Raw genomic sequence first — 13,817 nt, 5'->3', positions numbered from 1 at the left:
ACTGCCCAGAACAAGCATTCTCCTCAGATTATGTGTTTTGGCCCCAAGTGGAGAGTTTATTATTTAATTTGAAAAGCCTAAATTTGGGAAGCAAGATCAGCAATTTGTATTTAAAAAAAAAAAAAAAAAGAAAGAACAAATTAGTCATTTTTTCCTGTGTAAAAGGGTTGCTTCAAATTAGTCTATAGCTTTAAACCAAGCTGATGTCTTGGTCTTGGGTGAAGTGCAGAAGATAAATAAGGACATGCAGTGACCACATTTAGCTGTTCTGGCTAAATATTGCCTTGGAATGGGTAATACTGGGGAAAAGGATGCCTGCATGAGGCTTAGGTTATATGTGTTATATCTATTATATATATTAGGATATATCCTGTACCAGCTGCTGTTAGGATGTGTCAGAGATGCTGATATTCATGTTGGTCATCAGAGATTGCACTGGTAGTGCTTAATGAAAACAAAGCCCGCCAAGGCCAAAAAAAATGGACTGGATGTGTATTTCTTTGAATTGAAAAGTAGTTGCATTATAAAAAATGTATTTACAGAAGGATTAATTCTCAAAATCAATTGCAAGATTAATTTGGAAGATCATTGCATGTTTGTCTCTTTAACTTTTTGAATCTTGGTGTATCTCTGGTGTGATGATCCTCCATGCCTTTCAACATGGTTTTTCTTCCTGTTTTCTAGAGTTTTATGTTTTGGAAAATAACCCTGTGTTGAAAGAAGTTGTTTCTAAGAAAAAGAATTACAAGACTGAAATCAAAATGCTTCACATTGAGGATTACGGTAAATCTGGCAAAATGTTATTTTAACAAGCCAAAAGCTTTCTTACAGTGTTACTGTTTTTCATCTGTGTAACTACCAGCCTTTAATGTTTTGCTCTTTTCTTAAAAGAATTCCCTTTACAGTTGTCACTGCCAAAAGATTTCACGGATCGAAACCAGTATGCCCTTCTATTAATAATGTAAGTATCTGTGTAGAATCACTCCAAATAATAAGAAAGTACTTCACATAAAAATTTAACTCTGAAATTAGATTTTTTTTTTTTACCTCTTGTAGGAAAAATATCTCACAGATTTGAACTGATAAAGCCAAAGACTTATTCTTGGGAAGATTTGGTATCAGGTGCTGTCTGGTAGAAGTGCCTGGGGTTTTTTTTGAGCTATTCAAACCTAACTGTGCTTTGCTGTACTTTTATTTTTGGGAGGCACTGGTGTTTCTGATGGTGTAGCTTTGACTAGTCCTGAGGTCTTTCCTGGACCCATCCTGATCCTACCCACAGAGCATCCCACTTGGAGCATGTGCTCCTTTCCATCCCTGAGAGGAATGAGCAGAGCTTCCAGGAGGGGTTCAGTTGAAATGCATAAAGCAAAACTGCTTTTAGGAACACCAGAGTGGAGAATAAAAACCATTTTTGTTCATCAGGGGTTGAAGTAATGATCCAAAGTCTGTTGAATTTTGAAGATGGTATTCCCTGGCAACTTGTGGTATTCTTTTGAACAGAAATGAGGGGTGTGTTTCGTGCAGGGAGAGTCAGCCTTTGAGTTGTGTCTCCACATGTATAGCAGAGGAAAAGAACAGATATGGCTGTGCTTGCAGCCTACCTGGAAAAAGTGGTGGTGGCCATCACTCCTTCCTCTGCCTGAGCTCAGCAGAGATCTGCAGAGATTCTTGCAGCCCAGTTGGAAAGAATTGATGTGAATTTCAGTAGCAAAAGAGTAGGAGTGCACTGCTAAATTCATGCAAATGCCACATTACTGAGCTGTGTCACCTGGAGCAGATGATCCCTTAGGGACACGTCCTTATTGTTGGATGGGAGGTGTTTACAGACTTGAGCTGCTGGATGATCCCAAATTCCTCTGCTCAGATGGGATAATAGGACAGAAAGGCACAAACCTGCTTATTTCCAAGCCCAGCTTGTGTTTTAAAACTCAGAACGTTCAGTTGTAACTATCTGCCATTGAGGAAACTCTCTGCTTTAATTGGCTCACGAACATATTTTTCTTTTCTCGTGGAGAAACAGGACACATGGATTTTATTTCATCTTTGCAGCATTTCCTAGCACGATCTTGGAGGCATGATTATATTTTAAGCAGCTCTTACACAATTGCCAAAGGCAAAGTGACTCTGTGAATTGACCCCAGCAGCACTGCAGGGACTTGCAAACTCTTGTGCTTATTCCTTTTTCTGAGAGCAAGGAAACACAGAGGTGTTAGCAGTGTGACGCTTCCCTTTTCAAGTATCCCAGTAAATACAGAAACTGGGAATACAAAAATGCAAAATATCAGGTTATATACTCACGTAGAGCCTAGAGGAGACAGAAGGGAAAGATTAGAAACCTGAGAAGTCCAAGGCCAGAAATCACAGGAAAAGGAAAAGAAAAAAAAATACTATTTTGAAATGTTTTTAGATACCAAGAGTTGAAAGAACTGAGCACAGTGTTGAGGCAAGGTCTGAATTTAAACTTACCAAAGTTGTCAGTACCCAGTGAGCAAATAATGTGGCCAAATCACAATGTATGGATATGTTTTATAATTGCTTTTTTTTTTTTTTTTTCTGATAGGCATGTGGGATAAAAAGGAAATTCATCAACTCATGAATACATATTGTTGTATCTATATTAATAGTATGAAAACTTTAGTTCTTTTAGGTCAGATCCTTATCTTTGCAATACTGAATTCCCAATGTTAACTTTAGCAGGGCTTATTTTTAGAAAACCGTGTACACTAATGAAAGTATGAAACTGAAAATTTTAAATCTGTCCTGGCTCATGTAATGCAGCATATTTTGTGTCCTCCTCTTCCCTAGAAGAAAAAGAAGTTATATTAAGCTGTATTTCTTCAGCAGCTTTTTACAGACTTAAAACTAAGGTTGCCAGCAATCCCTTTTTCTAATAAAGAGGTCCCCAAATGAAATATAAAACTGCAAACTGTCACTGAAGTTATGGGAGGTTCCCTTGTGGGATGATTATTTGAGCCTAATAAATTCTGCCTAGCTGTTGAAGAAGAACAATTGGATGTCTGTGGGTGTATAGGGGGTAATTTCTTGACCCACACAGCTCCAAATTGACTTCCTAAGGTTTACTTCACGATCAGGAGTACTACTTTCAAAAAAAAAAAAAGTTTTCAGGTCCAAGGAGAACATGTAGTTTTTATAGGGCACACTGATTAGTTGTGTAGATGATATCAATTCCCAGATACTTGACTTTTCTGAGTGGTACTGCTGGGGCTGATTGAGAAACACCCTGTTCCTACTGCCAGCAGTGTTAAACGAGAATTAGTGGCTGATAACAAGTGCTGTCTTTCATACTGTTCAGCTGCCCCTGCTTTCTTTCTTACATTCTCAGCCATGATGTGGTTATCATTATATTCCAGCTATTGAGAGAAAAGTCTTTGAAAATGAATGCCAGCCAATGTCCTTGGTGAGAGTGTTGGTTTAATTGTATGTCCATTTGTTTGAAAGGAGGTTCTTTAAAACATCTTGATCCAGTCAACATGCACTTAGATATATAAAAACCAAGATGTAAGAGCAGAGAAGTGGAGTATTAGCAGAGAAGTGGGGTTTGCTTTCCATCTCAGCAGCACTGCACTTAGAAGAGGGAAAAGGGAAAAGAGGAGAGAGGGAGGGAGGGGTTGTTTGGGTTTTTTCTCAAATCACTGAAAGCCAGCAGCCGTTTCAAGGGTGCATGACTATGATAAGGCCTCTGGATTCATACCAGGATGTCTGCAGGTAAATTTGAACTTCCAGCACACTCAGATGCCTGAGTGCTAAGGCTGAATCCTGGAAGGAAGCTTGTACAAGTGCAATCTGGTCCTGATGTGAACTGAGTGCAGATCCATACAGACAAGCTCAGCTTAAGGATTATCCTGTAAGCTTCAGCATAAATATTTTGTGAACATTCATTGCTGCAAAGCAAGCTGCAAGGCTCAAATAGTAGATTGTTGTATTGCTGTGTGAAAATTTATGTCCAGCTGGATGGCTGGACTGTGTAACAGATCTCATGTAGAAACCAGTTATGTTGGCTGGCACAATTTTTCTTTCCAGAATTGTGATGAGTAACCCATGAAATGTTAAACAGATTAAAACACTTCCCTTTCTTGCATTTGTTCTCCTAAACCAGTAACATGTTTCACACTCAGTTTCCTTCAGATGTAATACATACAGTGTAGCTATATATTAGAGAGCTGCATGGTAATTGCCTGAAAAAGTGATTACCATCTCTTTTCTATATAATTAAGATCAAAGTTTAAATTTCAGATCTTTGATTTCCTCATTATGGTTCACCTTACTCATTAAAAAAGTTGGAAGATACATTTCTTGGTAACACACAAGAAATGATTAAGTAAAGACTCTGCCATTTAATCTGGGTAGTAAAATCACAGTTGATAATCATTCTTTATTTTGCCTTGATCCTAATTAACCTCATTCCTTCAAATGTGTAGATAATGTGTCTTAAATATCAGTAGCTATTATTTAACACCATTTAAAGTTGTCCAATATGTAAGTGAATATTGTAAAACTGAATTAGTGGAAAGATTGTCCTGACATTTGAGGGGGGGAAAAACCCACAGATATTCTTCAAAGTAGCAGTGAATTGTCTCCAAGAGGTTTCTATTTGTTTATTTGCTCACTTACTTTCCTATACTTTGGTCATAAGCAGGAGTTGGTTTACCTGGTTTTGAAGTGATGAAAGTTTTAGGCTTTGCACAGAAGTCAAACCTGTTTATGCCTCCAGGGAATACACTCTCAGGACTGATAGCAAGATAAGACAGGAGGGTTGGAAAGTGAAGGTTTTTTGCATTTTTGAGAACAAGTCATTAAAAGACTAAAAGAAACATAGAGAGTTATAATGCAAGTAATGGGAAATAGTCAAGATCTGAGGTATGGTAACACTGCCAATCATCAGCTGTCTTGTGTACTTCTCACTTGTAAAGGATATTACTCATTTTAACTGGCAAGAGAAGGATGTGTAAAAATATCTGTTAGATTCTACTCCTTGATTGCAATATGCTTGTAAGGGGGATATCCCTGAAGTCCCTTTTGTTTGGCCAGTTTCTCCTCTGTAAAACAGCTGAAAAGTTTACTTCTTAGGGGATCCCTAAGTTGTGTGAAGGATTCATGAATTGCTTTGGCAGCCATCCAGCTGATGCCTGTATTCACCCTTCCTCTGCAGAGGGTGCCAGGATTTCACTGACCCCTTGTGTTTCTCCTACATCAAGTATTTGATGGAGAGTCTTTCCTTTCTTTCTCTTTTCTTCCCCATTCCTTGAACTTTGTAATGTTCCTCAAAGCCTGGAGGGAGGATTCATTCAGCTTAGTCAAAAAGAGAAATAGACTGGAGGCTCATTCCAGCCATTTCATTGGCAGTAGCAGTCCAGGTGCAGTGATGGATCTGCTCTCTCCCTTGAGTTCTGTCCATGCAGAAGTCTTGGGGAATCATTGAGATTCATCCTCTTTCAGCTTCCCCTACTCCCACTTCCCCCACAGCAATGCATATCTTACTCTGTGAATGCAGTGCTCATTTAATCTTCTGTAGAAAAACAGGAGGAGATTCAAAACTTCACCTTCTTTTCTTATGACACAGGACAGGGTTACATCTCTTAATGTAAAATAAGAGATGTAAAACGTAATAATGTAAAAATACAATCTCAAAATTGTATTTTTAAAGTCTTCAGCCACAAGGGTTTCAGAAAGATACTTCAAGACTAAGTTTTATTTTTCATACCATGCTGTGTGCTTCAGTCCTGCCCATCACATGTTTTCTACCCTCATAAAGGAATCTCTTGTGGTTGTGTGTTTTCATTTGTGTGGCCATATTGCAGGGAGGAGTTGTAAACACTCAATCTGGCTTTAGGTGCAGTCTGATATATCTGAACAGGGCATATGAACAGAGAGAAAAACCTTGGGATTTTGTTCTCAATGTTTGAGGCTATTCAGGTTCTCTGTTTTTTAACCAATAATCACTGTTGTGCTTGGAAGCTGATGGTCATGAGGTCTTAAAATGGAGTGGATTTAACTATTGCACCAGTTCTGCAAAATGATCTTTGCCCACTCAATTTCACCATATACAAAAGATGATATTTATTTTGGTAGATATTTTTTTTTTATTTGCAGTCTTTCTCGCATATTTGCTGTCAAGTTATCTTTCCCATATGCTGCATTCAATTCACTGATTTGCAGAAATAGAAATATATTGGAAATTAGGCAGTGATGACAAGCAGTTATTTGCCATGCATCTTTTAAAGTTGTCTTCCCCCCTTCAAGGTCAGTCCTATAACTTCTAAAATTCATGTTCAAAATCTTGTCAGTTGGTTTTTAAATTACGCAAAATATGGAGCAAATGTTGCTGCAGTCTTGCTGCAGAGTGGCAGAGGAGGATTGCTCAGAGCACAGCAGCTTCTCTGCTCACACTGCACTGTTCCCTGTGGGCTCTAACTCCAGTCATGAACTTCACTTTAAACTTTTGGTTGTAGATCCTGAAAAAAGAGGTTCTTCTCTTTTCTGTGAAGAGTGTAACACTGAGCAACAGTTAACTATAATTAGGCTGCGAGTAGTGACAAACATGAAACTCAAACTGACCTTGGAGGTGGCTGTAAATCCAGGGCAAACTTCCCAAATCAGGCTCTGCACTGTAGGACCAGCCTGGCTTTGTTACAGAGCCCTCAGGAGGATGTTCACACTTGTAGAGAGGAGAAATATCTTGCAGAAGCTCCATGTAAAAGGTTAAGAATGGGGCCTGAGGGGTGCACAGAACATCTGCTGTCTCTGTGGAGGACAGAAGCACCCCTCAGACACTCAGCATCATTTTATAGTGGCAGCTGAAGAGTAAGGAGACCTTTTGGTGCTAATGGGAATTTTGATATGTACCTCGATGGAAGTAGCTTTAAATGCCAATCACAGACTACTTATATGGACATTCTTGAAATAAACTTGCCACAAGAAAATTGCTTCCAAAGGCAATACATCAAACAATCCATCCTGCAGGGCTGGAAGATGTGTGGTGTTTAAAGTCTGAGCCCAAAAGTAGCCCAGCTATGCCCTCTAAAAAGGAGCTTCAGAAGCCATCCCTGTCAGTTCTCACTCACTGGGAAACTTGCTGAGGTTCTGTTTGTTGTTCTTTTTTAACAGAAGAAATTCTTGAAGTGTATCAGCTTTGATTTAAAACACTTTTTGGTTTTAAAAACTTTGTGGTTGACAGAAAGGCTTACAAATGCAATGGTTCTCCCTCTATTTCTAAGTGTCTAGAAATATCATATATATATATAAATATGCACGCACACATACCGGATGTATGTATAAATCAAATGTGAACAGAGGATTAGTTTTGTTCTCCTATTTTCTGGGGGGGAAGCAGGCTGACTCATGATATTTTGACTTGCATGGAATATGTTAATCTGTTGGAAAGTTACCTAGTCAAACATGGATATTTCTGACATATCTTATTAAGGAAAGTTGGAAGAACTTACAGATAATTATAAGTGGTCTGAGGCTCCTTTTACTGGAAGTAAGGATAAATACTTGGTGAAAACATCTGTCAATGTGTAGTGCTTCTGAAGACCTTGGTCTGTGCAATGAGCAGAAATTGAAATTATTGTTCTGCTCCTGATTGCAAATAATAATGATTATATACTTCCTGAATCATGTTTTCTCTTGATAGTATTTCCAAACTCAACTCACTGCTTTGCGTTGTTAGCAATTAGTGTAATCACAACTGAACTGGTTGAGCACACCAAAAAATGCTTTTCCCTTCTTTTATTATGCCAAGTATAAACCTGATGTACAAGATAATCTGTAACCAAGTAATCCTGATTTCAGTACATGACATAACAACTAAATAGACAGGTCTGACTGAATTTGAGAACACATGTTCATTATATGCTTGCCAATTAACTGAGTGATTACCTTGAGGATGGTCTGTGTTATCCACAGCCAAAAGCTGACACTGAATCAGTACATTATTGTATGTATAAAACAGTAGTTACTGTAGGATATTTTATCTCTTTTTCCTCCCCAAGGTTTACATAAGTCTGTTTGGCAAAATAATAATTTCTGTCTTCATCTTTCTTTCACCTTAGATAGGATATTCCCACAGACCATCCAATATAATTTCCATACAGCCAGCACAGACACTTCTACATTTTAATTTGCATTCAACTGGCAGATGCAGCCTGCATAGAACTGTTTTGCATTTTGTACAACTTCATGGTAGCCTGCTCTTTCATTCTGTGTTTATCTTGGGGGAAAATAATGACAAACTTCCCTTTTAAAACTGACATTTTATTTTCTTTGTAAGGAAAATAGTGTATTTGGCTTCAATGGAAAATCTTATTGTTCTCCTAGAAACTGCATTCCCCCATTCTGTTTCACCTTTTGTGCTGTAAACCACCTTTTTTTTTTTTTTTTTTTGGTCATAAAATAGACTTATCACTCCTGCCTGCATCCATTTCTTGCTATGAATTTGGATGGAGAAAATATAATTTTCTCCAGTGTATACTTTAGTCTTCTTTGTGCTCTATTTCAAAAAATCCATTCAAGGGTACAATAACGCAATTATTTTTGTTTTCTAAGAAGACATCCTTCTTAATAGTATTATATATCCTACCAAATGGTAATCAGAGCGCTGAATGAATTTACCTTTTGTGTGTTTGGGGAGGCTTTACAAATTCTGCATGAGCCTTCTCAGAACTGAGCTAGCCATTAGTGATGATGGTTTGGCTTTTTTTCTTCCCTTTATTATAAGCAGCACTACCTGCTTTAATTCTCCACGTCCTTCAACAAAGTACATTCAGGCACTGGCAGCAGAGTGGTTATAAAGTTAAAGAAATGATTTTGCTGCGGGGCTGGCAGCACTAATGGGATGGTATTGATGGAGGTGACAGTGGCTCAGCAGGATTGCATAACCAGCTGAACTCTGCCATGCAGGTTAAATAAAATATCCGAGCTCGGCACAGCGCATCACATTGTCAATAGTCTCCGTTTGTGTCTGGTGTGTTGGTATTTGCAGTGATGAAGCTCCAGGCAGCCAGTTGGTTACAGATAAGTTTCACATTGACTGGGACTCAGTGCTTGTCACCTCTGATAATGTCATCGTAGCTCGATTCGATGGCAGAGGGAGTGGATTTCAAGGCCTCAAGATCCTGCAGGAGGTCCACCGATGCTTAGGATCAGTGGAAGTGAAGGACCAAATAGCAGCTGTAGAGTACGTATGTGCAAACTTTTCTCCTCTTTCCCCCTGGATAAATGAGCATTTTGAACTGAAACTGCCCAGAATGTTTTCTCTGCATGGTTAATGTTTACGTTTTAACGCAGTTGCAAATTTTGAAACAATAATGCTTTCATTACAAACAGCAAACAAAAAATCAAAGAGGGGTTTTGGGGTTTTTTTGCTATTGGTGCTTCTCTTTTCTAAAGCTGTCCTGCTTTGTGCAATCTAAATATGCCACCTGAGCTAATTCATACTTCTCTGTACTCCATAGGTCAATTTCTTGGTGTACACATCAACATTTAAATGCATTTGTGTTACAATATTTTAGGTCTATACCATAGGATGCTGCTCTCATTTTCACCACAGAGTTCTGGAGTGATCACACAGAGCAAATGGCGTTCTAATGGTGTAAATGACAGCAAGATTTGGGCAAATGCCTCTTATTTCTCATTTGTGTTATGGTTCTTAGACTGATATGAGCTCACCAGCTGCAGAAAAGAGTAATTTCCATCTGTGAAGAAACCATGTGTAGCTTTGACAACACTCCTCACTCAGAGTGCACATGGCAAAATGGTTCATACAGAGATCTGGATGGACTTTTTCTGGGATTTTCCAGGGAAAGACAGATTTGAAGCCAGATGTTTTTTCTTCTTCTTTTGCAATGGGTTGATACTTCAACCATTCCATGAATAGACAGCTGTGTCTGATATTTCCCCTCAGGTTATTCTGTCCTTTCCTGTATAAAATTCACCATGGATGATTAATGGCCTTGATGGGAGAATTAATTATTTGTATAATTATCGGGATTCAAGAAGTTCCATTCATCTTACCTCCCTTTAGCTGCTGCCAGGCACCTGGTCAAAGCCAGTTATTTAAGCTCTGGTCAGTGGAAAGTCATGGCATTTCTGAAGGGTGATCCTCCCCAGACTGAGAGCAGTTTCCAGCATGTGTAGGAATGCTAAAGGATATCTCTCTTCTCTCCATTAACTGAAAAGCAGATGTAAATGGATAATTTAGACAAGATGCCTAAATTCAGATATCCAAATTAGGTGAGATGGGCCAAACACCAACTGTTTGCCATATAGAGGAGGAATTAGGAAGTAAATCACATTTCCCAGTTCAGTACTACTTGTATGGATGTAATTTCTTCTTCTGCCTGATCTGCATGTATGACGATTCCTTAATGCACAAGTAATGTTCTTTGCATACTATATTCAGAAAGTAAAATCCACCATTTTACTTTGCCAAAACTACAAAAGAAACTTTTATTTTTTCCTTTCAGATCACTTTTGAAACAGCCCTTCATTGATCCTAAGAGACTCGGTATATTTGGAAAGGTAATGTGCAAAACCAGAAGGATATATCATCATGATTCTTTAAGAAAGTACTGTCAGTTCACAAACAAATCTATTTCTGCATTTTCCTTTGACAATGTCAGTTATTAAAAGAAAAAAAAAACCTTTGATAGTTTGCTGTCTGTTCTGCACAGTATTTTTTCCTCAAAATGGGTATTTAAATCAGTAAGATCAGTTTTATGCTGCAGCACTATTTGTGTTTCAGAATCTGAAGGAGAAAGTATTTCTTAAAAAATCTGCTTTCTTTAGAAATTTTTAGTATGGACTTGGTTTTTGTGAACGCTTGTTTCTTACAGTTTTATATTTGGGCTGCAGTTAAACTGACAATGTTGTCCTAACACAGGTTTTAAATCTGAATATTTTACTGACCCTGGAGCTTAGCTGAGTGCCAACCCTGTGGTGCTGCCAGCAGGTTCCTTGTTGCACCAGTGAGAAATCCTGCCTTGGCTATTTGATCAGCTCTGTGCATGTCATTCCCCCTAGCAGGAGACACACCGAGGCAAAGGCTCCACTTTTAGCAGCAAACTAAACAGTATTTTACTGCTGTCTATTAAAAAGCAGCAATCAGAAACATCACACAACTGCTGCTTCATCTATGAACTAGCATGTGCAACCTCTTGATTTTTTTTTTATTAAAAATGAAGCTGTTTTCTGCCTTTGAGCTCAGAGCAATAACAAACCGTGATCAAGTACTCCCCAATCATCAGTTTTAAGAGCAGCATGTGTTTCACCACGAAGTGCCTTAGCTGCCATCCCCACTCTGCTGCTGAGTTGCTGCACAGCCTCAGGCAAGTCGTTTAACCTGCCTGTCTCAGTCTGTGTGGATGCAGGGCGAGGAGATTGACATTTACCTCCTGCATGGCAGCTTTTCCAGGACTGATGTTTGTGGCTGTTATTAGCATTTCCCATGGACGTGACCTTCCTCAAAGATCTGAGCTCCTGCTGCACTCCTTGAGCTGAAGGAATTGTCACTGCAAGAATTCCAGAAGGGTCAAAAGCTGAATTTGGGTTTTTCAGAGATTTTTCAGCTGAAGGATGTACAAAGCAGGCCCAACTTCATCCACCAGGTGATTGTGACACACATTTCTATCCAGGTTTTAATGCCTGTCACCAATGTATATGAAAGTTCACATGCATAGAAGCATCAGGATTTCTCCATATCCTCTTCTCAAATGATTGAAAATACTATTTCTGGAATGAAATCCCTTTCACAAAATGCTATTGATTATCATGTTCCTGCATTTATTTTCTGAAAGAAGTGTTGAGGAGTGAAGAGTGGGAAATTCAATAAGCTTTCAACGCTGCTTTGAATTCAGAGAAATTTCCCCTTTCTAAGTTAACCTTTCAGAGTTGTTTTTTTTAACTGTCAAAAGAAAAAACCAATAAAATTTAAAATTCAGTTTTATAATTAATAATAAAAAAAATCTACTTAACAGCTTCTTAGGGTTAATTGTATTTTCCTCCTCTCTGCTTGTTTTAGAGTCAATTAAAAATCTACTTTAAAACTCATTCCTTTTTTATCACATACAAGAACGTGATAGGGAAACAATTTTTTTTTCTATGCATTATATTTGCCTTATTGATGGAAACAGATTATGCACTTTGCTTGAAAATAAGATGACTTTGGAATAGCTTAATGCTGATCTCATAAAGCTGGACTTAGGCACACTTTCAGGGAACTCTTTAAGAGGTTTCAGAAGTACACAGAAATAAAATTCTTGTCACAATTGGTGATGTCAGTGAGGCACAAGAGTAACAAGACTGTCCAGAAGGGCACAGGGTGGAAAATTTCCAGGCAATCTGCCATTGCCCCCTTGCTAATCTCTGTGAGGGGAGCAAGCCCAAGTGAGGCATCATCCAGGAGTTTTTCTGAGCTCCCAGACATCCAGGTGGGGTTCCATGTAGTTTGTGTTTTATTCATGGACGTGAAAAGAGAGTTTAAAATTGAGTTGCAATTCTGCAGCCAACTTCTTTTGTGAAAATACAGCAATTAGTCTGTAACCACAGAAACTCAGCAGCTGCATGCAGCACCACATGTTCTTGCATCAGGACGTATGGAACAGCATTGTCACTGGGAAATGCTTCTAAGAATTGCAAAAGAATTCACTCTGTCGTGTTTTTGTCCTGGAAAGCCTGGCTGGAAGCAAGGGCACAAGCACAAAGGGAAGAAACTCCCAGGAGAACTAAACAAGCTCTTAATGAAAACATGGAATAAATAATAAATAAGCTGGCAATACCTATTCTTGGATTAAAATTGTGCTGTGGAGCTACTGGGCAAGACACAAACAGAATATTAAACAAAAGTAAAAGCAGAGAAAACCCAGAGGCAGAGGAAAGTTGCTATTCTCTTAAACTCTTTGAATTATACAAGTTACAGGTGCCCACTCAGAAATTCTTTCTTAGGTGAAGTCTACTCCTGCATGTGAACAGATCTGGGTGGCTCTTGGCCTTCTGGGCTGAAATTTCTATGGGAAAGGAATAACTCAGTTCCCCACACTTTTTCAAAAATCCAACTCTTATTTTTTATTTTCTTCAGTGTGTCCATTCACACTTACTATAGATTGATTCCAAAGAACTTTCCTCTTTGCTTACATTTTTAACATAAGGTTAAAGGGTTTTCAAGTATTGCCATTCTTCCACAGAAGTCACCTGTTCATTAAGTATTTAGATATGAAGAATGGGAGCAGGCAGCATTCATAAAAGTCCAGGAGAAAACTGTGAGCATTTGATGAATAATCTTTTTTTGGATCAGCTGGTATTTTGCATTTTGTTTTCCCTGTCATGGGATAATTTCATCTTCCTGGTGTGTGTTGTGCCAAACAGAAAACAACAACAAAAAATACCTGAAGAAATACCAATTTTTCAGTGCTGATGAAGTGAAAACAAAGATGTCAAGTAGACAAATTTGAGAAGCACATAATATATGAGAAAATCCTTGATGCCAGGTGCCACAATTCAGAATTTCATTTTCTGTGGGTCTGGAATGATTACAGGTGTACAGAAATGGGTTGCCAGTGTGATTTCAAGGAAATCTGTGGTCTCAAGTTAAAGCTTTCACAAAGGTTTCGTGACTCTCTTGTGGCAGCTCCTTCAGGGGAGATGTGACTTTGGAGATGGTGAAGAAATGAGCCATACTCGTTATTATTAACTGCATAGATAAAAGATCATGACCAGGTCACTGAGATCCTTTATACACCCTTAAACTGTAAAAATGATACCACTGCATTAGCACAATGGCCTTTAGCTTTATTCTTGCCAGA

General features: G+C 38.5%; 1 protein-coding gene across 2 annotated transcripts in view; it reads left to right on the top strand.

Moving 5' to 3' along the window:
* DPP10 (dipeptidyl peptidase like 10) overlaps nucleotides 1–13,817 on the top strand; it is a 415,449-nt gene that overhangs the window by 395,646 nt on the left and 5,986 nt on the right. For both annotated transcript variants that reach the window (XM_085067064.1, XM_085067063.1), the window contains exons 18-21: nucleotides 685–783; nucleotides 892–961; nucleotides 9,002–9,196; nucleotides 10,485–10,539. In XM_085067064.1, coding sequence (XP_084923190.1) covers nucleotides 685–783; nucleotides 892–961; nucleotides 9,002–9,196; nucleotides 10,485–10,539 — 419 coding nt within the window. The remainder of the gene's footprint in view (nucleotides 1–684; nucleotides 784–891; nucleotides 962–9,001; nucleotides 9,197–10,484; nucleotides 10,540–13,817) is intronic.

This window comes from Lichenostomus cassidix, chromosome 7, assembly GCF_008360975.1.
Source record: "Lichenostomus cassidix isolate B80296 chromosome 7, HeHo_3.0, whole genome shotgun sequence".
In the NCBI taxonomy this organism is placed as follows: Eukaryota; Metazoa; Chordata; class Aves; order Passeriformes; family Meliphagidae; genus Lichenostomus; species Lichenostomus cassidix.
Note: the sequence above shows the minus strand (reverse complement) of the source record. Positions and strands in the feature narration are given on the sequence as shown.